Source organism: Pseudophryne corroboree, chromosome 12, assembly GCF_028390025.1.
Source record: "Pseudophryne corroboree isolate aPseCor3 chromosome 12, aPseCor3.hap2, whole genome shotgun sequence".
Classification (NCBI taxonomy): domain Eukaryota; kingdom Metazoa; phylum Chordata; class Amphibia; order Anura; family Myobatrachidae; genus Pseudophryne; species Pseudophryne corroboree.
Window position 1 is genome coordinate 173,560,289 of NC_086455.1, and position 25,299 is coordinate 173,585,587.

The following is a 25,299-nucleotide window of genomic DNA, read 5'->3' on the forward strand; positions in this document are numbered from 1 at the left end:
GGTATAGTAGTCCCCCCTCACTTCTCCTACATTCCTGAGGTATAGTAATCCCCCTCACTACTCCTTCATTCCCGAGGTATAGTAATCCCCCCTCACTTCTCCTACATTCCTGAGGTATAGTAATCCCCCTCACTGCTCTTTCATTCCCGAGGTATAGTAATCCCCCCTCACTTCTCCTTCATTCCCGAGGTATAGTAGTCCCCCCTCACTTCTCCTACATTCCCGAGGTATAGTAATCCCCCTCACTACTCCTTCATTCCCGAGGTATAGTAGTCCCCCCTCACTTCTCCTACATTCCTGAGGTATAGTAATCCCCCTCACTGCTCCTTCATTCCCGAGGTATAGTAATCCCCCTCACTTCTCCTACATTCCCGAGGTATAGTAATCCTCCTCACTGCTCTTTCATTCCCGAGGTATAGTAATCCCCCTCACTTCTCCTACATTCCCGAGGTATAGTCATCCCCCTCACTGCTCCTTCATTCCCGAGGTATAGTAATCCCCCTCACTGCTCCTTCATTCCCGAGGTATAGTAATCCCCCTCACTGCTCCTACATTCCCGAGGTATAGTAATCACCATCACTGCTCCTACATTCCCGAGGTATAGTCATCCCCCTCACTGCTCCTTCATTCCCGAGGTATAGTAATCCCCCTCACTGCTCCTTCATTCCCGAGGTATAGTAATCCCCCCTCACTGCTCCTTCATTCCCGAGGTATAGTAATCACCATCACTGCTCCTTCATTCCCGAGGTATAGTAATCCCCCCTCACTGCTCCTTCATTCCTGAGGTATAGTAATCCCCCTCACTGCTCCTACATTCCCGAGGTATAGTAATCACCATCACTGCTCCTACATTCCCGAGGTATAGTCATCCCCCTCACTGCTCCTTCATTCCTGAGGTATAGTAATCCCCCTCACTGCTCCTTCATTCCCGAGGTATAGTAATCCCCCCTCACTTCTCCTTCATTCCCGAGGTATAGTAATCCCCCCTCACTGCTCCTTCATTCCCGAGGTATAGTAATCCCCCCTCACTTCTCCTTCATTCCCGAGGTATAGTAATCCCCCCTCACTTCTCCTTCATTCCCGAGGTATAGTAATCCCCCCTCACTGCTCCTTCATTCCCGAGGTATAGTAATCCCCCTCACTGCTCCTTCATTCCCGAGGTATAGTAATCACCATCACTGCTCCTTCATTCCCGAGGTATAGTAATCACCATCACTGCTCCTTCATTCCCGAGGTATAGCAATCCACCTCACTGCTCCTTCATTCCCGAGGTATAGTAATCCCCCTCACTGCTCCTTCATTCCCGAGGTATAGTAATCCCCCCTCACTTCTCCTTCATTCCCGAGGTATAGTAATCACCATCACTGCTCCTTCATTCCCGAGGTATAGTAATCACCATCACTGCTCCTTCATTCCCGAGGTATAGCAATCCACCTCACTGCTCCTTCATTCCCGAGGTATAGTAATCCCCCTCACTGCTCCTTCATTCCCGAGGTATAGTAATCCCCCTCACTGCTCCTTCATTCCCGAGGTATAGTAATCCCCCTCACTGCTCCTTCATTCCCGAGGTATAGTAATCCCCCTCACTGCTCCTACATTCCCGAGGTATAGTAATCCCCCCTCACTGCTCCTTCATTCCCGAGGTATAGTAATCCCCCTCACTGCTCCTTCATTCCCGAGGTATAGTAATCCCCCTCACTGCTCCTTCATTCCTGAGGTATAGTAATCACCATCACTGCTCCTTCATTCCCGAGGTATAGTAATCCCCCCTCACTGCTCCTTCATTCCCGAGGTATAGTAATCCCCCCTCACTGCTCCTTCATTCCCGAGGTATAGTAATCCCCCCTCACTGCTCCTACATTCCCGAGGTATAGTAATCACCATCACTGCTCCTTCATTCCCGAGGTATAGTAATCCCCCTCACTGCTCCTTCATTCCCGAGGTATAGTAATCCCCCTCACTGCTCCTTCATTCCCGAGGTATAGTAATCCCCCTCACTGCTCCTACATTCCCGAGGTATAGTAATCCTCCTCACTTCTCCTACATTCCCGAGGTATAGTAATCCCCCTCACTGCTCCTTCATTCCCGAGGTATAGTAATCCCCCTCACTGCTCCTTCATTCCCGAGGTATAGTAATCCCCCTCACTGCTCCTTCATTCCCGAGGTATAGTAATCCCCCTCACTGCTCCTACATTCCCGAGGTATAGTAATCCTCCTCACTTCTCCTACATTCCCGAGGTATAGTAATCCCCCTCACTGCTCCTTCATTCCAGAGGTATAGTAATCCCCCTTACTGCTCCTTCATTCCCGAGGTATAGTAATCCCCCTCACTGCTCCTACATTCCCGAGGTATAGTAATCACCATCACTGCTCCTAAATTCCCGAGGTATAGTAATCCCCCTCACTTCTCCTACATTCCCGAGGTATAGTAATCCCCCTCACTGCTCCTTCATTCCCGAGGTATAGTAATCCCCCTCACTGCTCCTTCATTCCCGAGGTATAGTAATCCCCCCTCACTGTTCCTTCATTCCTGAGGTATAGTAATCCCCCCTCACTGCTCCTTTATTCCTGAGGTATAGTAATCCCCCCTCACTGCTCCTTTATTCCTGAGGAATAGTAATCCCCCGTCACTGCCCCTTTATTCCTGAGGTATAGTAATCCCCCCTCACTGCTCCTTTATTCCTGAGGTATAGTAATCCCCCCTCACTGCTCCTTCATTCCTGAGGTATAGTAATCCCCCCTCACTGCTCCTTCATTCCTGAGGTATAGCAATCCACCATCAATGCGCCTTCATTCCCGAGGTATAGTAATCCCCCCTCACTGCTCCTTTATTCCTGAGGTATAGTAATCCCCCCTCACTGCTCCTTCATTCCTGAGGTATAGTAATCCCCCTCACTGCTCCTTCATTCCTGAGGTATAGCAATCCACCATCACTGCGCCTTCATTCCCGAGGTATAGTAATCCTCCTCACTGCTTCTTCATTCCCGAGGTATAGTAATCCCCCTCACTTCTCCTTCATTCCCGAGGTATAGTAATCACCATCACTGCTCCTTCATTCCCGAGGTATAGTAATCCCCCCTCACTGCTCCTTCATTCCTGAGGTATAGTAATCCCCCCTCACTGCTCCTTCATTCCCGAGGTATAGTAATCCCCCCTCACTGCTCCTTCATTCCCGAGGTATAGTAATCCCCCCTCACTGCTCCTTCATTCCCGAGGTATAGTAATCCCCCTCACTGCTCCTTTATTCCTGAGGTATAGTAATCACCATCACTGCTCCTTCATTCCTGAGGTATAGCAATCCACCATCACTGCGCCTTCATTCCCGAGGTATAGTAATCCTCCTCACTGCTTCTTCATTCCCGAGGTATAGTAATCCCCCTCACTTCTCCTTCATTCCCGAGGTATAGTAATCACCATCACTGCTCCTTCATTCCCGAGGTATAGTAATCCCCCCTCACTGCTCCTTCATTCCCGAGGTATAGTAATCCCCCCTCACTGCTCCTTCATTCCCGAGGTATAGTAATCCCCCCTCACTGCTCCTTCATTCCCGAGGTATAGTAATCCCCCTCACTACTCCTTCATTCCCGAGGTATAGTAGTCCCCCCTCACTGCTCCTTCATTCCCGAGGTATAGTAATCCCCCCTCACTGCTCCTTCATTCCCGAGGTATAGTAATCCCCCCTCACTGCTCCTTCATTCCTGAGGTATAGTAATCCCCCTCACTGCTCCTTCATTCCTGAGGTATAGTAATCCCCCTCACTACTCCTTCATTCCCGAGGTATAGTAATCTCCCTCAATGCTCCTTCATTCCCGAGGTATAGTAATCTCCCTCACTGCTCCTTCATTCCCGAGGTATAGCAATCCACCATCACTGCTCCTTCATTCCCGAGGTATAGTAATCCTCCTCACTGCTTCTTCATTCCCGAGGTATAGTAATCCCCCTCACTTCTCCTTCATTCCCGAGGTATAGTAATCACCATCACTGCTCCTTCATTCCCGAGGTATAGTAATCCCCCCTCACTGCTCCTTCATTCCCGAGGTATAGTAATCCCCCCTCACTGCTCCTTCATTCCCGAGGTATAGTAATCCCCCTCACTACTCCTTCATTCCCGAGGTATAGTAGTCCCCCCTCACTGCTCCTTCATTCCCGAGGTATAGTAATCCCCCCTCACTGCTCCTTCATTCCCGAGGTATAGTAATCCCCCCTCACTGCTCCTTCATTCCTGAGGTATAGTAATCCCCCTCACTGCTCCTTCATTCCTGAGGTATAGTAATCCCCCTCACTACTCCTTCATTCCCGAGGTATAGTAATCTCCCTCAATGCTCCTTCATTCCCGAGGTATAGTAATCTCCCTCACTGCTCCTTCATTCCCGAGGTATAGCAATCCACCATCACTGCTCCTTCATTCCCGAGGTATAGTAATCCCCCTCACTGCTCCTTCATTCCCGAGGTATAGTAGTCCCCCCTCACTGCTCCTTCATTCCTGAGGTATAGTAATCCCCCCTCACTACTCCTTCATTCCTGAGGTATAGTAATCCCCCCTCACTGCTCCTACATTCCCGAGGTATAGTAATCCTCCTCACTGCTCCTTCATTCCTGAGGTATAGTAATCCCCCCTCACTACTCCTTCATTCCTGAGGTATAGTAATCACCCCTCACTGCTCCTACATTCCTGAGGTATAGTAATCCACCATCACTGCTCCTTCATTCCTGAGGTATAGTAATCCCCCCTCACTGCTCCTACATTCCCGAGGTATAGTAATCTCCCTCACTGCTCCTACATTCCTGAGGTATAGTAATCCCCCCTCACTGCTCCTACATTCCTGAGGTATAGTAATCCCCCCTCACTACTCCTTCATTCCTGAGGTATAGTAATCCCCCCTCACTGCTCCTTCATTCCCGAGGTATAGTAATCCCCCTCACTGCTCCTTCATTCCTGAGGTATAGTAATCACCCCTCACTGCTCCTACATTCCTGAGGTATAGTAATCCCCCTCACTGCTCCTTCATTCCCGAGGTATAGTAATCCTCCTCACTGCTCCTACATTCCCGAGGTATAGTAATCTCCCTCACTGCTCCTACATTCCTGAGGTATAGTAATCCCCCTCACTGCTCCTTCATTCCCGAGGTATAGTAATCCCCCCTCACTGCTCCTTCATTCCTGAGGTATAGTAATCCCCCCTCACTGCTCCTACATTCCCGAGGTATAGTAATCTCCCTCACTGCTCCTACATTCCTGAGGTATAGTAATCCCCCTCACTGCTCCTTCATTCCCGAGGTATAGTAATCCCCCCTCACTGCTCCTTCATTCCCGAGGTATAGTAATCCCCCCTCACTGCTCCTTCATTCCTGAGGTATAGTAATCCCCCCTCACTACTCCTTCATTCCTGAGGTATAGTAATCCCCCCTCACTGCTCCTTCATTCCCGAGGTATAGTAATCCCCCCTCACTGCTCCTTCATTCCCGAGGTATAGTAATCCCCCCTCACTGCTCCTTCATTCCTGAGGTATAGTAATCCCCCCTCACTACTCCTTCATTCCTGAGGTATAGTAATCCCCCCTCACTGCTCCTTCATTCCCGAGGTATAGTAATCCCCCTCACTGCTCCTTCATTCCTGAGGTATAGTAATCACCCCTCACTGCTCCTACATTCCTGAGGTATAGTAATCCCCCTCACTGCTCCTTCATTCCCGAGGTATAGTAATCTCCCTCACTGCTCCTACATTCCTGAGGTATAGTAATCCCCCTCACTGCTCCTTCATTCCCGAGGTATAGTAATCCTCCTCACTGCTCCTACATTCCCGAGGTATAGTAATCTCCCTCACTGCTCCTACATTCCTGAGGTATAGTAATCCCCCTCACTGCTCCTTCATTCCCGAGGTATAGTAATCCCCCTCACTGCTCCTTCATTCCCGAGGTATAGTAATCCCCCCTCACTGCTCCTTCATTCCCGAGGTATAGTAATCCCCCCTCACTGCTCCTTCATTCCTGAGGTATAGTAATCCCCCCTCACTACTCCTTCATTCCTGAGGTATAGTAATCCCCCCTCACTACTCCTTCATTCCTGAGGTATAGTAATCCCCCTCACTGCTCCTTCATTCCCGAGGTATAGTAATCCCCCCTCACTGCTCCTTCATTCCTGAGGTATAGTAATCACCATCACTGCTCCTTCATTCCCGAGGTATAGTAATCCCCCTCACTGCTCCTACATTCCCGAGGTATAGTAATCCCCCCTCACTGCTCCTTCATTCCTGAGGTATAGTAATCACCATCACTGCTCCTACATTCCCGAGGTATAGTAATCCCCCTCACTGCTCCTTCATTCCCGAGGTATAGTAATCTCCCTCACTGCTCCTACATTCCTGAGGTATAGTAATCCCCCCTCACTGCTCCTACATTCCTGAGGTATAGTAATCCCCCCTCACTACTCCTTCATTCCTGAGGTATAGTAATCACCATCACTGCTCCTTCATTCCCGAGGTATAGTAATCCCCCTCACTGCTCCTTCATTCCCGAGGTATAGTAATCCCCCCTCACTACTCCTTCATTCCTGAGGTATAGTAATCACCATCACTGCTCCTACATTCCCGAGGTATAGTAATCCCCCCTCACTACTCCTTCATTCCTGAGGTATAGTAATCACCATCACTGCTCCTACATTCCCGAGGTATAGTAATCCCCCTCACTGCTCCTTCATTCCCGAGGTATAGTAATCTCCCTCACTGCTCCTACATTCCTGAGGTATAGTAATCCACCATCACTGCTCCTTCATTCCCGAGGTATAGTAATCCCCCTCACTGCTCCTACATTCCCGAGGTATAGTAATCACCACCACTGCTCCTACATTCCCGAGGTATAGTAATCCCCCCTCACTGCTCCTTCATTCCTGAGGTATAGTAATCCCCCTCACTGCTCCTACATTCCCGAGGTATAGTAATCTCCCTCACTGCTCCTACATTCCCGAGGTATAGTAATCCCCCTCACTTCTCCTACATTCCCGAGGTATAGTAATCCCCCTCACTTCTCCTACATTCCCGAGGTATAGTAATCTCCCTCACTGCTCCTACATTCCCGAGGTATAGTAATCCCCCTCACTTCTCCTACATTCCCGAGGTATAGTAATCCCCCTCACTGCTCCTTCATTCCCGAGGTATAGTAATCCCCCTCACTGCTCCTTCATTCCCGAGGTATAGTAATCCCCCCTCACTACTCCTTCATTCCTGAGGTATAGTAATCACCATCACTGCTCCTACATTCCCGAGGTATAGTAATCCCCCCTCACTACTCCTTCATTCCTGAGGTATAGTAATCACCATCACTGCTCCTACATTCCCGAGGTATAGTAATCCCCCTCACTGCTCCTTCATTCCCGAGGTATAGTAATCTCCCTCACTGCTCCTACATTCCTGAGGTATAGTAATCCACCATCACTGCTCCTTCATTCCCGAGGTATAGTAATCCCCCTCACTGCTCCTACATTCCCGAGGTATAGTAATCACCACCACTGCTCCTACATTCCCGAGGTATAGTAATCCCCCCTCACTGCTCCTTCATTCCTGAGGTATAGTAATCCCCCTCACTGCTCCTACATTCCCGAGGTATAGTAATCTCCCTCACTGCTCCTACATTCCCGAGGTATAGTAATCCTCCTCACTTCTCCTACATTCCCGAGGTATAGTAATCCTCCTCACTTCTCCTACATTCCCGAGGTATAGTAATCCCCCTCACTTCTCCTACATTCCCGAGGTATAGTAATCCCCCTCACTTCTCCTACATTCCCGAGGTATAGTAATCCCCCTCACTGCTCCTACATTCCCGAGGTATAGTAATCCTCCTCACTTCTCCTACATTCCCGAGGTATAGTAATCCCCCTCACTGCTCCTACATTCCCGAGGTATAGTAATCCCTCTCACTGCTCCTACATTCCCGAGGTATAGTAATCCCCCTCACTGCTCCTACATCCCGAGGTATAGTAATCCCCCCTCACTGCTCCTTCATTCCAGAGGTATAGTAATCACCATCACTGCTCCTACATTCCCGAGGTATAGTCATCCCCCCTCACTGCTCCTTCATTCCCGAGGTATAGTAATCCCCCCTCACTGCTCCTTCATTCCCGAGGTATAGTAATCCCCCTCACTGCTCCTACATTCCCGAGGTATAGTAATCCTCCTCACTGCTCCTTCATTCCCGAGGTATAGTAATCCCCCTCACTGCTCCTACATTCCCGAGGTATAGTAATCACCATCACTGCTCCTTCATTCCCGAGGTATAGTAATCCCCCTCACTGCTCCTTCATTCCCGAGGTATAGTAATCCCCCCTCACTGCTCCTTCATTCCCGAGGTATAGTAATCCCCCCTCACTGCTCCTTCATTCCCGAGGTATAGTAATCCCCCTCACTGCTCCTTCATTCCCGAGGTATAGTAATCACCATCACTGCTCCTTCATTCCCGAGGTATAGTCATCCCCCTCACTGCTCCTTCATTCCCGAGGTATAGTAATCCCCCCTCACTGCTCCTTCATTCCCGAGGTATAGTAATCCTCCTCTCTGCTTCTTCATTCCCGAGGTATAGTAATCCCCCCTCACTGCTCCTTCATTCCCGAGGTATAGTAATCCCCCCTCACTGCTCCTACATTCCCGAGGTATAGTAATCCCCCCTCACTGCTCCTACATTCCCGAGGTATAGTAATCACCATCACTGCTCCTTCATTCCCGAGGTATAGTAATCCCCCCTCACTGCTCCTACATTCCCGAGGTATAGTAATCCCCCCTCACTGCTCCTACATTCCCGAGGTATAGTCATCCCCCTCACTGCTCCTTCATTCCCGAGGTATAGTAATCCCCCCTCACTGCTCCTACATTCCCGAGGTATAGTAATCACCATCACTTCTCCTACATTCCCGAGGTATAGTAATCCCCCCTCACTGCTCCTTCATTCCCGAGGTATAGTAATCCCCCTCACTGCTCCTTCATTCCCGAGGTATAGTAATCCCCCTCACTGCTCCTTCATTCCCGAGGTATAGTAATCCCCCTCACTGCTCCTTCATTCCCGAGGTATAGTAATCCCCCTCACTGCTCCTTCATTCCCGAGGTATAGTAATCTCCCTCACTGCTCCTTCATTCCCGAGGTATAGTAATCCCCCCTCACTGCTCCTTCATTCCCGAGGTATAGTAATCACCATCACTGCTCCTTCATTCCCGAGGTATAGTCATCCCCCTCACTGCTCCTTCATTCCCGAGGTATAGTAATCCCCCCTCACTGCTCCTTCATTCCCGAGGTATAGTAATCCCCCCTCACTGCTCCTTCATTCCCGAGGTATAGTAATCCCCCCTCACTGCTCCTTCATTCCCGAGGTATAGTAATCCCCCCTCACTGCTCCTTCATTCCCGAGGTATAGTAATCCCCCTCACTGCTCCTTCATTCCCGAGGTATAGTCATCCCCCTCACTTCTCCTACATTCCCGAGGTATAGTAATCACCATCACTGCTCCTTCATTCCCGAGGTATAGTCATCCCCCTCACTGCTCCTTCATTTCCGAGGTATAGTAATCCCCCCTCACTGCTCCTTCATTCCCGAGGTATAGTAATCCCCCCTCACTGCTCCTTCATTCCCGAGGTATAGTAATCCCCCTCACTACTCCTTCATTCCCGAGGTATAGTAATCCCCCCTCACTGCTCCTTCATTCCCGAGGTATAGTAATCCCCCTCACTGCTCTTTCATTCCTGAGGTATAGTAATCCCCCCTCACTGCTCCTTCATTCCCGAGGTATAGTAATCACCATCACTGCTCCTACATTCCCGAGGTATAGTAATCCTCCTCACTGCTCTTTCATTCCCGAGGTATAGTAATCCCCCCTCACTGCTCCTTCATTCCCGAGGTATAGTAATCCCCCCTCACTGCTCCTTCATTCCCGAGGTATAGTAATCCCCCCTCACTGCTCCTTCATTCCTGAGGTATAGCAATCCACCATCACTGCTCTTTCATTCCCGAGGTATAGTAATCCCCCCTCACTGCTCCTTCATTCCCGAGGTATAGTAATCCCCCCTCACTGCTCCTTCATTCCTGAGGTATAGTAATCCTCCTCACTGCTCTTTCATTCCCGAGGTATAGTAATCCCCCCTCACTGCTCCTTCATTCCCGAGGTATAGTAATCCCCCCTCACTGCTCCTTCATTCCCGAGGTATAGTAATCCCCCTCACTGCTCCTTCATTCCCGAGGTATAGTAATCCCCCTCACTGCTCCTTCATTCCCGAGGTATAGTAATCCCCCCTCACTGCTCCTTCATTCCCGAGGTATAGTAATCACCATCACTGCTCCTTCATTCCCGAGGTATAGTAATCCCCCCTCACTGCTCCTTCATTCCCGAGGTATAGTAATCCCCCTCACTACTCCTTCATTCCCGAGGTATAGTAATCCCCCCTCACTGCTCCTTCATTCCCGAGGTATAGTAATCTCCCTCACTGCTCCTTCATTCCCGAGGTATAGTAATCACCATCACTGCTCCTTCATTCCCGAGGTATAGTAATCCCCCTCACTACTCCTTCATTCCCGAGGTATAGTAATCCCCCTCACTACTCCTTCATTCCCGAGGTATAGTAATCCCCCCTCACTGCTCCTTCATTCCCGAGGTATAGTAATCCCCCTCACTGCTCCTTCATTCCCGAGGTATAGTAATCCCCCCTCACTGCTCCTTCATTCCCGAGGTATAGTAATCCCCCCTCACTGCTCCTTCATTCCCGAGGTATAGTAATCCCCCTCACTGCTCCTTCATTCCCGAGGTATAGTAATCCCCCCTCACTGCTCCTTCATTCCCGAGGTATAGTAATCCACCATCACTGCTCCTTCATTCCTGAGGTATAGTAATCCCCCTCACTGCTCCTTCATTCCCGAGGTATAGTAATCCCCCCTCACTGCTCCTTCATTCCAGAGGTATAGTAATCCTCCTCACTGCTCCTACATTCCCGAGGTATAGTAATCCTCCTCACTGCTCCTTCATTCCCGAGGTATAGTAATCCCCCTCACTGCTCCTTCATTCCCGAGGTATAGTAATCCTCCTCACTGCTCCTTCATTCCCGAGGTATAGTAATCCCCCTCACTGCTCCTACATTCCCGAGGTATAGTAATCCCCCTCACTGCTCCTTCATTCCCGAGGTATAGTAATCCCCCTCACTGCTCCTTCATTCCCGAGGTATAGTAATCCCCCCTCACTGCTCCTTCATTCCCGAGGTATAGTAATCCCCCTCACTGCTCCTTCATTCCCGAGGTATAGTAATCCCCCCTCACTGCTCCTTCATTCCCGAGGTATAGTAATCCACCATCACTGCTCCTTCATTCCTGAGGTATAGTAATCCCCCTCACTGCTCCTTCATTCCCGAGGTATAGTAATCCCCCCTCACTGCTCCTTCATTCCAGAGGTATAGTAATCCTCCTCACTGCTCCTTCATAATAATAATGACAACTTAATTGTCTTAAACACTTTGTTTCACGTAAAAAAAAAAAAAATGTTAGGCACTTGTCCCTCTCTGGCCTCACAGCTGCAGCCAGAGACCGCGGTCCCGGTACATACTTTAGAAATATACAGTTAGGCAACTATGACGCTGGTAGCACCCTGCTAGTGCTGCCTTTACCACAGGTGAGTATTTGCTGGCTGGTAACTGTGATCTGTTTATGTTTTACGCCAGGTGGTTTTCTGCCTGCAAACCAACAAAAAGAAGCTGAAACCTCAGGGAAAGCGGAGCAAGCGTCTGGCGAAAGGTCTCCTGAAAGAGCCGTTTAACAGAAGCAGCTTGGCGGTCTGGAAGCAGTACGCCCTCCTGGAGTGGCTCCTGGGAAACATAGACGAGGCCAGGAAGGTGTTCGATGCAGCTATTGGCCTCGCGGGAAGCCGAGGGTTAAAGGACCAGGAATTGTGCGGTCTCTGCTTGCTGTATGCGGAACTGGAAGCAGAGATGCTTGACCACCCAGAGGGAGGTTCCGGGCCACGGTCTGTCCACATACTCTCCTGCCTTGCGGAAAATTCTCCGTACACTCCCCATAATGAACCAGTCCAAGCTATAAGTGTTCTGAAAGCACGGAAAGCTTACCAGCGGGCTCTGCAGGATTGTTTAACTCTCCCGTCTTCCCCGCTGCTGGTCAGTTTAACCGGCTGTTTTGCGCTCTTTCAGTATCTGACGGTAGGGGTAGACGCTGCTATTGCTGTGCTCAGGCAAGTTGAGGGCTCAAAGCCGCCCCCTGCTGAACTATGTGAAGAATCACAAGACTCCTGTAGCCCTTTGCAGGCTGTTACAATGATGCACACAAACCTGCTCAGGTACCACGTTAAGGTCAGCGTGTATCCACGGATTCCTCTCAGAGATGCATTAATGGCTGCTTTGCGTTCTTATCCGTCTAACGTCGCCCTCTGGAAATCTTACATCCAGTTTGAGGGTGGATCTCACAACGCCAGCAAAGCGAGGCGGTTCATAGACGGCGTCCGGAGGACGACACTTGCCCTGGAACCGTATCTGTTTGCAATCCGGGCAGAAGAAGACCGGAAATGGCTGCTGGAATCTGTGCAAAGGTAACAGGGTTATTCCGAGAAACAGAAGCCTCGGGTACCGATGGGAGCCCGACCAGGGTCACGCAGTCATGATACAGGAAGCGGCTGATACTTTGTTTCAGAGCAGAGATATAGTTTAGAGAACTAATGAGACATTTATTTAAAACTGAAATCAAAAATCTTGCAAGTGGCGCTGCATTGTATAGCTGCACGGATCATTTTTATATTCCTTTTCATACATATGATTTGGATGGGTTGGGTATAGGTGACCAGCAGTCGGCAGACCGCCAGTCACTATACCGACGCCAGAATCCTGACCAGTTGGCATGTCGACTAACAAGGACCATTCCCACTCGTGTGGTAATAGAACAGAACTTGGCAAGCCCGCAAGGGACTTAGTTGCGCTACCATACCCCCCCTCCCCCCGGGAATCTGAACACCGGGATCCCCGTGTGGGTATGGTGAACGGTAGTCTCCCAACTGCTGGTCACCCATACCCAACTCATCCAAATCATATGTATGTAAAGTTTAAAAAAAAAAAAATATATATATATATATATATATATATATGTGTGTGTATATGTATATATATATATATATATATATGTGTGTGTGTGTGTGTGTGTGTGTGTATATATATATATATATAATGTGTGTGTGTGTGTGTATATATATATATATATAATGTGTGTGTGTGTATGTGTATATATATATATATATATATATATATGTGTGTGTGTGTGTATGTATATATATATATATATATATATATGTGTGTGTGTGTGTGTGTGTGTGTGTGTGTGTCCAAACAATGTGTCGCAGTACTACAGAATTTCCATCCAAAAATTGGGTATTCCCACAATCCACTCTCTGGCACCCACGCGTGATGACACCATTGTATAATGCAGTGATGCTCACATGTATGATTACTTTATACGTAATATGTTAATAGTTAGCAGACACATTAAGGTATATTTTTATTTCTCCATATAATGGAAACGTATCTTTTATAAAAACATAAAAACCGGGGAGCAGTACGTGTGAAAAGAAAAAATATTTAGTGACAAAAACATGGAGCTTCCGCAGCAAATGGCCGGCGAAACCCGCGTCTCCCATTATATTGTGGCCGGACAATCATAAACTACGTTATAGGGGTCTATTCAATTCAAGTCGGATTTCCCGACTTGTCGGATAAATGTCAGTTTCCGACAATTTAAGGTCAAATCCGGATTTGACTATTCAATGAAACTGCCGTTTATCCGACAAGTCAGAAAATCTGACTTGTGGGACAACACGTGGATCGGCGCAGCAATGGGCGTCCTCTTTGGTACAATGGTCTGTACAGAACGTATTTTGTTGCGACATTAACCATGTGCTTGTCATTCTGCTAGATATGTTTGTATCCAGGTTTATTGTAGATGAGTAATTCTAACCAATAACCACCATTAGTTTCAGTGTACACTGCTGCGCTCGGTAAGTGCAATGCATTCTGGGAATTGATGGACTTGTGATCCTTTCTTACAGGGCGGCTACGGGTGAGATACACACAGTGATGCCGGAAACAGGCCTGTCCAACCGCATCAAGGCTCTGTATGAGCGTGGTCTGGGCACGGAGCAGGGCTCCCGGTGTCTGCTCCTCTGGAGGATGTACCTGCAGTTCACGGTGAGGGAGTCTTGTGATGGGGTGTTGGGGCGTGCACATGATATTGCTGGGGTGATGTGTCTGTATAGCGGGGGGGGCGGCAAACCGCCCTAGATAATGAGTGCTTGTTCATCCAGGTGACTCTGTTTCCTTATAGTACGGGCCAATAGCTTATGTAGAATTATACGAGGGGTGCGCAATAAGTGTCCGGATGTGCAGTGCTTAGGTAGAGTAGACACAATCTCACTGTCTGGATGTCGCCTCTAATCTCTGACTAAAGTTCCTGTGAAATGTCACGGCACAGAACCATACATAAGCAACACTGCACACAGACGTAGTCTGCATGTTCTCTTCCTTCACAAACTCGTTATGGAGCTCAACAGAGGCCACTGGAGAGACATGATCTTCTACAACTACAAGAGTGGTCTGCGGCAGCAGGAGAGTTTTGACCGACTACGAGCTGCTTTTGGGGAGGATGCACCGTCCCGAGCCTCTGTGTTTGAGTGGTTTGCAGAATTTTGGCACGGAAGACGTCCCAGAAGAAGAATGCCGTGGCCGACCTGTGTCCGCCATCACTGAGGATAACGTTGCTACTGTGCGGGCTATAGTTGAGGTGGACGCCAGGGTGACCATAAACCCAGTTAGAGAAGGAGATGGGCATCTAATCCAAAACCATCTGCTTGGACCGAGCAAGGTTTCTGCATGCTAGATGCCTCATCAGCTGTCTTGAGAGCAGAAGAAGGCTGGGGTGACTTGGTGCCGCAATGTGCTGGCCAGGTTTGATGGGAGGTCATCAGTGGCAATGAATCCTGGATCTACAGTTTCGACCCTGAGACCACAAACAACAGTCAGTGCAGTGAACCCCAGTTGAAGGTGCACCGCCACAGAAGTTCCAACATGAGCCCAGCGTAACCAAGTAGATGGTGGTTGTTTTTCTGGCCAAGACTGGTCATGTAGCTACTATACCACTCATGCTGCAGCGCACAATCACTGGGGACTGGTACACCAACCAACGGCTGCTGCAAGGGCTGGAAGCCAATTTCTGGTGCCATCCAAGAACTCGCGCATGTGGTGTCCTACTTAATGCCACTGCCCACAAGTCCAGGAAAGTGGTGGATTTTCTGGCTCAAGAATGCATCCAGGAGCTTGGTCATCTGCTGTACAGTCCAGACCCAGCCTCCTGCGACTTCTTGGCGCTCCCACAAATCAAACGCAAGATGCGTGAAATTAATTTTGAGTCACCGGAAGCTGCAGTGGAGAATTGCATCCAGCATGTAGAAGACACACCTGCTGCGGACTGGTCCAGCTGCTTCACCAAGTGGTTTGGGCGCGTGCAACTTTACCTAGACTCCTCTATTCACTTTGTGTAATAGTTTTTGCACACCCCTCGTATTATCTGAGCACAGATTCCTGTGTCTCATGTTGTGGCCAAAACCATCCATTTCATTTGGATTCTGCATTGGTGAATTCCCTTTCCAACAGAGAATCCCATCCAAAGTGATTGGTGACATGAGGGAGGACTGTCCTAAATCTGGTCCCCGTGACCGTGTTTGCCGTGCGCGCAGATGGCACCGGGTGATGTCATTCACGCACCATAGCATTATGGGAGTGTTTTTTTTTTTTTTTTACTTGTTACCCATGTGATTGGTCAGTTACGGGGATGACGTCTGTGGGTATAATTTAAGGGATGCAGTTAATTTGCCGGCGGTCAGGATACCGACGCCACAATGCCGACAGCCGAAATTTGCGGTGCACAGGGCCTATTCCCACTCGTGGGTATCCATGACACCCATAGAGTGGGAATAGAACCTGTGGCGAGTGCAGCGCCGACAGACTGGCGGCCGGGATGGCGCTGTTGGTGTACTGACGGCCGGCATCCAGGCCACTGGTACTTCATAATGATCCCTAATTTATTATGTGACGTAATACAGGATCAGATGAGTTTTTTTTGTTGGATACATTGTGGTGTTATCATACGAGGTTAGATTTGGTGCGAAATAGATGGTAATTGTGACCGGATCGGTAATAGGAAGAAGGCGGCGCACTTTCTGTGTATTATGAGGGTTGGTGATACTGGGGCGCAGGAGCGGGAGACTTAGATATCGGAGTAACACTTTGGTGTATTACAGGTATCACTGGGACATCGGGACAGAAGCAGAGGACTCTTCTATAAAGCCATTCAGAACTGTCCATGGGCAAAGGTGAGAAACTGTCCTATAAATCCTGAGCTCGCAGATACCAGTGTCAGAGACTACGCGCAGACCAGTGATATCACCAGCGGCCTGGGGTCCGGAGGTGGAGTCATTACACAGGAGCTGCTGTCAGCTGGGATTCAGCATTAGCTCTGCCTTCAGTAATGGTCTCTGTCACCGGAGGTCAGTCCCGGTCTGGCCCCGCAGATACCAGTGTCAGAGACTACGCGCAGACCAGTGATATCACCAGCGGCCTGGGGCACGGTGGTGGAATCACTACAGAGGAGCTGCTGTCAGCTGGGATTCATCACTAGCTCTGCCTTCAGTAATGGTCTCTGTCAGCGGAGGTCTGTCCCGGTCTGGCCCCACAGATACCAGTGTCAGAGACTACGCGCAGACCAGTGATATCACCAGCGGCCTGGGGCACGGTGGTGGAATCACTACAGAGGAGCTGCTGTCAGCTGGGATTCAGCACTAGCTCTGCCTTCAGTAATGGTCTCTGTCAGCGGAGGTCTGTCCCGGTCTGGCCCCACAGATACCAGTGTCAGAGACTACGCGCAGGCCAGTGATATCACCAGCGGCCTGGGGTCCGGTGGTGGAGTCATTACACAGGAGCTGCTGTCAGCTGGGATTCAGCACTAGCTCTGCCTGCAGTAATGGTCTCTGTCACCGGAGGTCGGTCCCGGTTTGACCCTGCAGATAGAAGAATAATGTATTGGGCCAGCATCTGTGTTCTCGATTGAACATTTAAAGTTCGACGCTGCAGCAACAGAGTAGGGGAGCACAGATAGGGTAGTGGTTAGCATTACTGACTCACAGCACTGAAGTTGTGGGTTCGATTCCTGCTACGGCCCTAACTATGTAGAGTTTGTATATTCTCCCTGTGCTTGCGTGGGCTTACCCTGGGTACTCCGGTTTCCTTCCACAATCCAAATACATACTGGTAGTTTGGCTCCCAACAAAAATTATCCCGTGTGTGTGTGTGTGTGTGTACATGGGCAGACTAGATGGGCCAAGTGGTTCTTATCAGTCGTCACACTCCATGTTTCTGTATGAGTGACACAATACGCACACGCTAAGTACTGCGCTTAGATTTTCCTGTTGATTCTTATTAAAGTTCACTTACAACACATCACCTCCGGGTGCCTGATAGGCTGAGTGGTCACCCGGCCCAGCACTTTGTGCAGCCAGTCTGGCCTTAGGATTCCGGCTGAATGAGGGACCACGTTGCAAACACCCCCTCTGCCAAGGCTGCAGACGTCCACGTTCAGACATGTATAGGGCTCTTATACTACACGCCTTATAAGGTTAATCTACAGCACAGGTTCTGAAACTCTGTCCTCAGGACCCCACACACTGCATGTTTTCCAGGTCTCCTCAAGGAATCACAAGTGAAATAATTTACTCCACCTGTGGACCTTTAAAAATGTGTCAGTGAGTAATTAATACACCTGTGCACCTGCTGGGTTACCTGCAACACATGCACTGTGTGGGGTCCTGAGGACCGAGCTTCAGAACCTGTGCTCTATACCACAGGTTCTCAAACTCGGTCCTCAGGACCCCACACAGTGCATGTTTTGCAGGTCTCCTCACAGAATCGCAAGTGAAATAATTAGCTCCACCTGTGGACCTTTAAAAATGTGTCAGTGAGTAATTAATACACCTGTGCACTTGCTGGGTTACTAGCAAAACATGCACTGTGTGGGCTCCCGAGGACAGAGTTTGAGAATCACTGCTCTATACTATATAAGTGAACTCATTAGGGGGCAGCGTTGTCTCACCTGTGGTTATTGGCACAGCTAGCTGGTCAATCTAGAACTAAAGAACGTTCCGTTGAGAATGAAATCAAAGGCAACAATCTCTGCTAAATAGTGTACGACTCCGCTAACACCTAAATGTATCATCATGTAAGTAATAATAAGGCGCAGCAGCTTAGCGAGATCAGAAAGTAATGAAGACACTTTCACAGTCACTAATATAGAGTAAAACAATACAATGGCGCAGCAGCCATTTCTCTTTCATCCACTAGGGGACACTGGAGTCCTATACAGTAGGGGTGTGAAGCCTTGAACCGGAGGTGTGGCACAATCTAAAATTAGCATTGTCTGCACAGCCGGCTCCTCCCCCTTCACATCCCTCCTCCCTCAGTTTGAAAAATTGTGCTGGAGGTAACAGCACGTGGAGCACTGAGCTCCTGACTAAAAATCTACAGAGTGTGCTGCGTCCACCTAATAAAAGGGAGACAAAGCCTCATATATATTGGAGAGACAAAGATCCCTATTGAAGGGACCTACATCTCTCCACAGGAGATCCTCCAGCCTTCTAACAGTGAGTACTGGTTGAAGGAAGACATAGCTTAGGCAGGGTCCTTCATGTAATCATTTTTTTTCTCTATCGTCCTAGTGGATGCTGGGGTTCCTGAAAGGACCATGGGGAATAGCGGCTCCGCAGGAGACAGGGCACAAAAAGTAAAGCTTTAGGATCAGGTGGTGTGCACTGGCTCCTCCCCCTATGACCCTCCTCCAAGCCAGTTAGATTTTTGTGCCCGGCCGAGAAGGGTGCAATCTAGGTGGCTCTCCTAAAGAGCTGCTTAGAAAAGTTTAGCTTAGGTTTTTTATTTTACAGTGAGTCCTGCTGGCAACAGGATCACTGCAACGAGGGACTTAGGGGAGAAGAAGTGAACTCACCTGCGTGCAGGATGGATTGGCTTCTTGGCTACTGGACATCAGCTCCAGAGGGACGATCACAGGTACAGCCTGGATGGTCACCGGAGCCTTGCCGCCGGCCCCCTTGCAGATGCTGAAGTAAGAAGAGGTCCAGAATCGGCGGCAGAAGACTCCTCAGTCTTCTAAAGGTAGCGCACAGCACTGCAGCTGTGCGCCATTTTCCTCTCAGCACACTTCACACGGCAGTCACTGAGGGTGCAGGGCGCTGGGAGGGGGGCGCCCTGGGAGGCAAATGAAAACCTATTTTGGCTAAAAATACCTCACATATAGCCTCCGGAGGCTATATGGAGATATTTAACCCCTGCCAGAATCCGTTAAAAGCGGGAGACGAGGCCGCCGAAAAAGGGGCGGGGCCTATCTCCTCAGCACACAGCGCCATTTTCCCTCACAGAAAGGCTGGAGGGAAGGCTCCCAGGCTCTCCCCTGCACTGCACTACAAAAACAGGGTTAAAACAGAGAGGGGGGGCACTAATTTGGCGTTAGAAATATATAAAACAGATGCTATAAGGGAAAACACTTATATAAGGTTGTCCCTATATAATTATAGCGTTTTTGGTGTGTGCTGGCAAACTCTCCCTCTGTCTCTCCAAAGGGCTAGTGGGTCCTGTCCTCTATCAGAGCATTCCCTGTGTGTGTGCTGTGTGTCGGTACGTGTGTGTCGACATGTATGAGGACGATGTTGGTGAGGAGGCGGAGCAATTGCCTGTAATGGTGATGTCACTCTCTAGGGAGTCGACACCGGAATGGATGGCTTATTTAGGGAATTACGTGATAATGTCAACACGCTGCAAGGTCGGTTGACGACATGAGACGGCCGACAAACAATTAGTACCGGTCCAGACGTCTCAAAAACACCGTCAGGGGTTTTAAAACGCCCGTTTACTTTAGTCGGTCGACACAGACACAGACAGGGACACTGAATCCAGTGTCGACGGTGAATAAACAAACGTATTCCTTATTAGGGCCACACGTTAAAGGCAATGAAGGAGGTGTTACATATTTCTGATACTACAAGTACCACAAAAGAGGGTATTATGTGGGATGTGAAAAAACTACAGTAGTTTTTCCTGAATCAGATAAATTAAATAAAGTGTGTGATGATGCGTGGGTTCCCCCCGATAGAAAATTATGGGCGGTATACCCTTTCCCGCCAGAAGTTAGGGCGCGTTGGGAAACACCCCTTAGGGTGGATAAGGCGCTCACACGCTTATCAAAACAAGTGGCGGTACCGTCTATAGATAGGGCCGTCCTCAAGGACCAGCTGACAGGAGGCTGGAAAATATCATAAAAAGTATATACACACATACTGGTGTTATACTGCGACCAGCGATCGCCTCAGCCTGGATGTGCAGAGCTGGGGTGGCTTGGTCGGATTCCCTGACTAAAAATATTGATACCCTTGACAGGGACAGTATTTTATTGACTATAGAGCATTTAAAGGATGCATTTCTATATATGCGAGATGCACAGAGGGATATTTGCACTCTGGCATCAAGAGTAAATGCGATGTCCATATCTGCCAGAAGATGTTATGGACACGACAGTGGTCAGGTGATGCAGATTCCAAACGGCAAAAAGGTGTATTGCCGTATAAAGGAAGAGGAGTTTTTTGGGGTCGGTCCATCGGACCTGGTGGCCACGGCAACTGCTGGAAAATCCACCGTTTTTACCCTAAGTCACATCTCTGCAGAAAAAGACACCGTCTTTTCAACCTCAGTCTTTTCGTCCCTATAAGATCATATCTGCCCAGGGATAGAGGAAAGGGAAGAAGACTGCAGCAGGCAGCCCATTCCCAGGAACAGAAGCGCTCCACCGCTTCTGACAAGTTCTCAGCATGGCGCTGAGACCGTACAGGTCCCCTGGATCCTACAAGTAGTATCCCAGGGGTACAGATTGGAATGTAGAGACGTTTCCTCTTCGCAGGCTCCTGAAGTCTGCTTTACCAAGGTCTCCCTCCGACAAGGAGGCAGTATGGGAAAAAATTCACAAGCTGTATTCCCAGCAGGTGATAATTAAATTACCCCTCCTACTACAAGGAAAAGGGGTATTATTCCACACTATATTGTGGTACTGAAGCCAGAAGGCTAGGTGAGACTTATTCTAAAAAATTTTTTGAACACTTACAAAGGTTCAAATCAAGATGGAGTCACTCAGAGCAGTGATAACGAACCAGGAAGAAGGGGACTATATAGTGTCCGGGGACATCAGGGATGCTTACCTCTATGTCCCAAATTTGCCCTTCTCACTAAGGGTACCTCAGGTTCGTGGTGCAGAACTGTCACTATCAGTTTTAGACGCTGCCGTTTGGATTGTCCACGGCACCCCGGGTCTTTACCAAGGTAATGGCCGAAATGATGATTCTTCTTCGAAGAAAAGGCGTCTTAATTATCCCTTACTTGGACGATCTCCTGATAAGGGCATAGTCCAGGGAACAGTTGGAGGTCGGAGTAGCACTATCTCGGATACTGCTACAACAGCACGGGTGGATTCTAAATATTCCAAAATCGCAGCTGATCCCGACGACACGTCGGCTGTGCCTAGGGATGATTCTGGACACAGTCCAGAAAAAGGTGTTTCTCCCGGAAGAGAAAGCCAGGGAGTTATCCGAGCTAGTCAGGAACCTCCTAAAAACAGTGCATCATTGCACAAGGGTCCTGGTAAAAATGGTGGCTTCCTACGAAGCAATTCCATTCGGCAGATTTCACGCAAGAACTTTTCAGTGGGATCTGCTGGACAAATGGTCCGGATCGCATCTTCAGATGCATCAGCGGATAACCCTATATCCAAGGACAAGGGTGTCTCTCCTGTGGTGGTTATAGAGTGCCCATCTTCTAGAGGGCCGCAGATTTGGCATTCAGGATTGGATGCTGGTGACCACGGAGCCCAGCCCGAGAGGCTGGGGAGCAGTCACACAAGGAAAAAATTTCCAGGGAGTGTGATCAAGTCTGGAGACTTTTCTCCACATAAATATACTGGAGCTAAGGGTAAATTTATAATACTCTAAGCTTAGCAAGACCTCTACTTCAAGGTCAGCCGGTATTGATCCAGTGGGAAAAACATCACGGCAGTCGCCCACGTAAACAGACAGGGCGACACAAGAAGCAGGACGACCTCCACCCGGGAGAGTGGAAACTTCATCGGGAAGTTTTTTCCACATGATTGTAAACCGTTGGGAAATACCAAAGGTGGACATGATGGCGTCCCGTCTGAACAAAAAACGGGACAGGTATTGCGCCAGGTCAAGAGACCCTCAGGCAATAGCTGTGGACGTTCTGGTAACACCGTGGGTGTACCAGTCGGTGTATGTGTTCCCTCCTCTGCTTCTCATACCTAAGGTGCTGAGAATTATAAGACGTAGAGGAGTAAGAACTATACTCATGGCTCCGGATTGGCCAAGAAGGACTTGGTACCCGGAACTTCAAGAGATGCTTACAGAGGTTTTATGGCCTCTGCCGCTAAGAAGGGACTTGCTTCAGCAAGTACCATGTCTGTTCCAAGACTTACCGCAGCTGCGTTTGTCGGCATGGCGGTGGAACGCCGGATCCTAAGGGAAAAAGGCATTCCGGAAGAGGTCATTCCTACCCTGGTCAAAGCCAGAAAGGAGGTGACCGAACAACATTATCACCACATGTGGCGAAAATATGTTGCGTGGTGTGAGGCCAGGAAGGCCCCACAAAGAAATTTCAACTCGGTCGTTTCCTGCATTTCCTGAAAACAGGAGTGTCTATGGGCCTCAAATTGGGGTCCATTAAGGTTCAAATTTCGGCCCTGTCGATTTTCTTCCAGAAAGAATTGGCTTCAGTTCCTGAAGTCCAGAATTTTGTCAAGGGAGTATTGCATATACAACCCCCTTTTGTGCCTCCAGTGGCACTGTGGGATCTCAACGTAGTTCTGGGATTCCTCAAATCACATTGGTTTAAAACCAGTCAAATCTGTGGATTTGAAGCATCTCACATGAAAAGTGACCATGATCTTGGCCCTGGCCTGGACCAGGCGAGTGTCAAATTGGTGGTTTTTTCTCAAAAAAGCCCATATCTGTTTGTCCATTCGGACAGGGCAGAGCTGCGGACTCGTCCCCAGTTCTCTCCCTAAGGTGGTGTCAGTGTTTCACCTGAACCAGCTTATTGTGGTGCCTTGCACCTACTAGGGACTTGGAGGACTCCAAGTTGCTAGATGTTGTCAGGGCCCTGAAAATATGTTCCAGGACGGCTGGAGTCAGGAAAACTGACTTGCTGTTATCCTGTATGCACCCAACAAACTGGGTGCTTTTGCTTCTAAGCAGACTATTGCTAGTTGGATGTGTAATACAATTCAGCTTGCACATTCTGTGGCAGGCCTGCCACAGCCAAAATATGTAAATGCCCATTCCACAAGGAAGGTGGGCTCATCTTGGGCGGCTGCCCGAGGGGTCTCGGCTTTTACAACTTTGCCGAGCGGTTATTTAGTCAGGGGCAAACACGTTTGTAAAATCCTACAAATTTGATACCCTGGCTAAGGAGGACCTGGAGTTCTCTCATTCGGTGCTGCAGAGTCATCCGCACTCTCCCGCCCGTTTGGGAGCTTTGGTATTATCCCCATGGTCCTTTCAGGAACCCCAGCATCCACTAGGACGATAGAGAAAATAAGAATTTACTTACCGATAATTCTATTTCTCGGAGTCCGTAGTGGATGCTGGGCGCCCATCCCAAGTGCGGATTATCTGCAATACTTGTACATAGTTACAAAAATCGGGTTATTATTGTTGTGAGCCATCTTTTCAGAGGCTCCGCTGTTATCATACTGTTAACTGGGTTCAGATCACAGGTTGTACAGTGTGATTGGTGTGGCTGGTATGAGTCTTACCCGGGATTCAAAATCCTTCCTTATTATGTACGCTCGTCCGGGCACAGTATCTAACTGGCTTGGAGGAGGGTCATAGGGGGAGGAGCCAGTGCACACCACCTGATCCTAAAGCTTTACTTTTTGTGCCCTGTCTCCTGCGGAGCCGCTATTCCCCATGGTCCTTTCAGGAACCCCAGCATCCACTACGGACTCCGAGAAATAGAATTATCGGTAAGTCAATTCTTATTTTTTAAATTAAAGTAAAGATATTGGCCTGCTCCTTTTATATACGAAAAGGACAGGTAATTCCAGCCGGATCCAATACCTTCGCTTCCATCATCTCCCAGACTTTCTCTTCCTAGTTTAAAGGGTGAAAGCGCTGCGGGCTACCCTGGTACAGGGTTTTCAAAACAGCATGTCTAAGGCAACCAAGACCTCCAAGACCTGTTATGTTTGTACGAAATGTAACAAGAAGAGCACGCGGGTTGGCAGCTCCGGGGTGTGCGACTCCTGCTTAGACAAGGACGCTCCACCTGGGAGCAGTGCTCTGGCTAAGGCATGGGAAGACAACCTTGCTAATAGAATCTCCATGGAGATGGCAGAATCACGCAAGCAACAATCAGAATGGGCTGCGGGATTCTCAAAGACGACGGAGGAATTTCTCATCAGGTTAACGCCGCCCGCACACGCAGAAATGAGTGTGCGCAAAGCTGTTAAAAGAACTCTCCCTATGATACCAGAATCAGAGGAGGAAGAGGGTTTTCTTCTTGATACGGAGGAAGGTGAGTTAATTGAACCTAACCTAGACGCCGACTTTCCAGTAGAGGACTCGGCAATCTCAGGTCTAGACTCCTTAATTGACGCGGTAAAAGAGATCCTAAGCTTTAAGGACGAGGAAATACGGGAGCCGGAAGATTTCGATTTGTTCGAATCCCAAAAGCCGCGTTCAGCAGTGTTTCCCATTCCTAAATCCCTCCAATCTCAGATAGAGGAGGCTTGGAAACAACCTGACAAACGGTTTCAATTTCCGAAACGGTTTCAGGTAACTTATCCCCTACCTAAGGGTGTAATGGACAAGTGGGAGACTCCGTCGGTAGTGGATGCTTCACTAGGAAGGTTGTCAAAAAAGACAATTTTACCAATTCCTAACGTAACTACTTTAAAGGATGCGTCAGACCGTAAAGTTGACACTGCGTTAGTCAATTTTTGGTGCAGCTGGTGCAGCGCAGAGACCTGCGATCGTCTGTGCTTGGGTCAACAAAGCCATGGGTGCATGGTCCGGCTGTATTGTACAAGCTATTGAGGAGGAAAATAGCTTAGAAGAGATTACCCAACTGGCGGAACACATTCGAGAATCTGCATCGTACTTGTGTCAAGCTTCT

At 49.0% G+C, this 25,299-nt stretch overlaps 1 protein-coding gene across 5 annotated transcripts in view; it reads left to right on the forward strand.

The window, feature by feature from the left end:
• The window catches only part of NRDE2 (NRDE-2, necessary for RNA interference, domain containing), a 96,841-nt gene that overhangs the window by 66,318 nt on the left and 5,224 nt on the right, over nucleotides 1-25,299 (forward strand). For all 5 annotated transcript variants that reach the window (XM_063948607.1, XM_063948604.1, XM_063948603.1 and 2 more), the window contains 3 exons: nucleotides 11,680-12,557; nucleotides 14,061-14,199; nucleotides 16,308-16,379. In XM_063948607.1, the coding sequence (XP_063804677.1) occupies nucleotides 11,680-12,557; nucleotides 14,061-14,199; nucleotides 16,308-16,379 (1,089 nt within the window). The remainder of the gene's footprint in view (nucleotides 1-11,679; nucleotides 12,558-14,060; nucleotides 14,200-16,307; nucleotides 16,380-25,299) is intronic.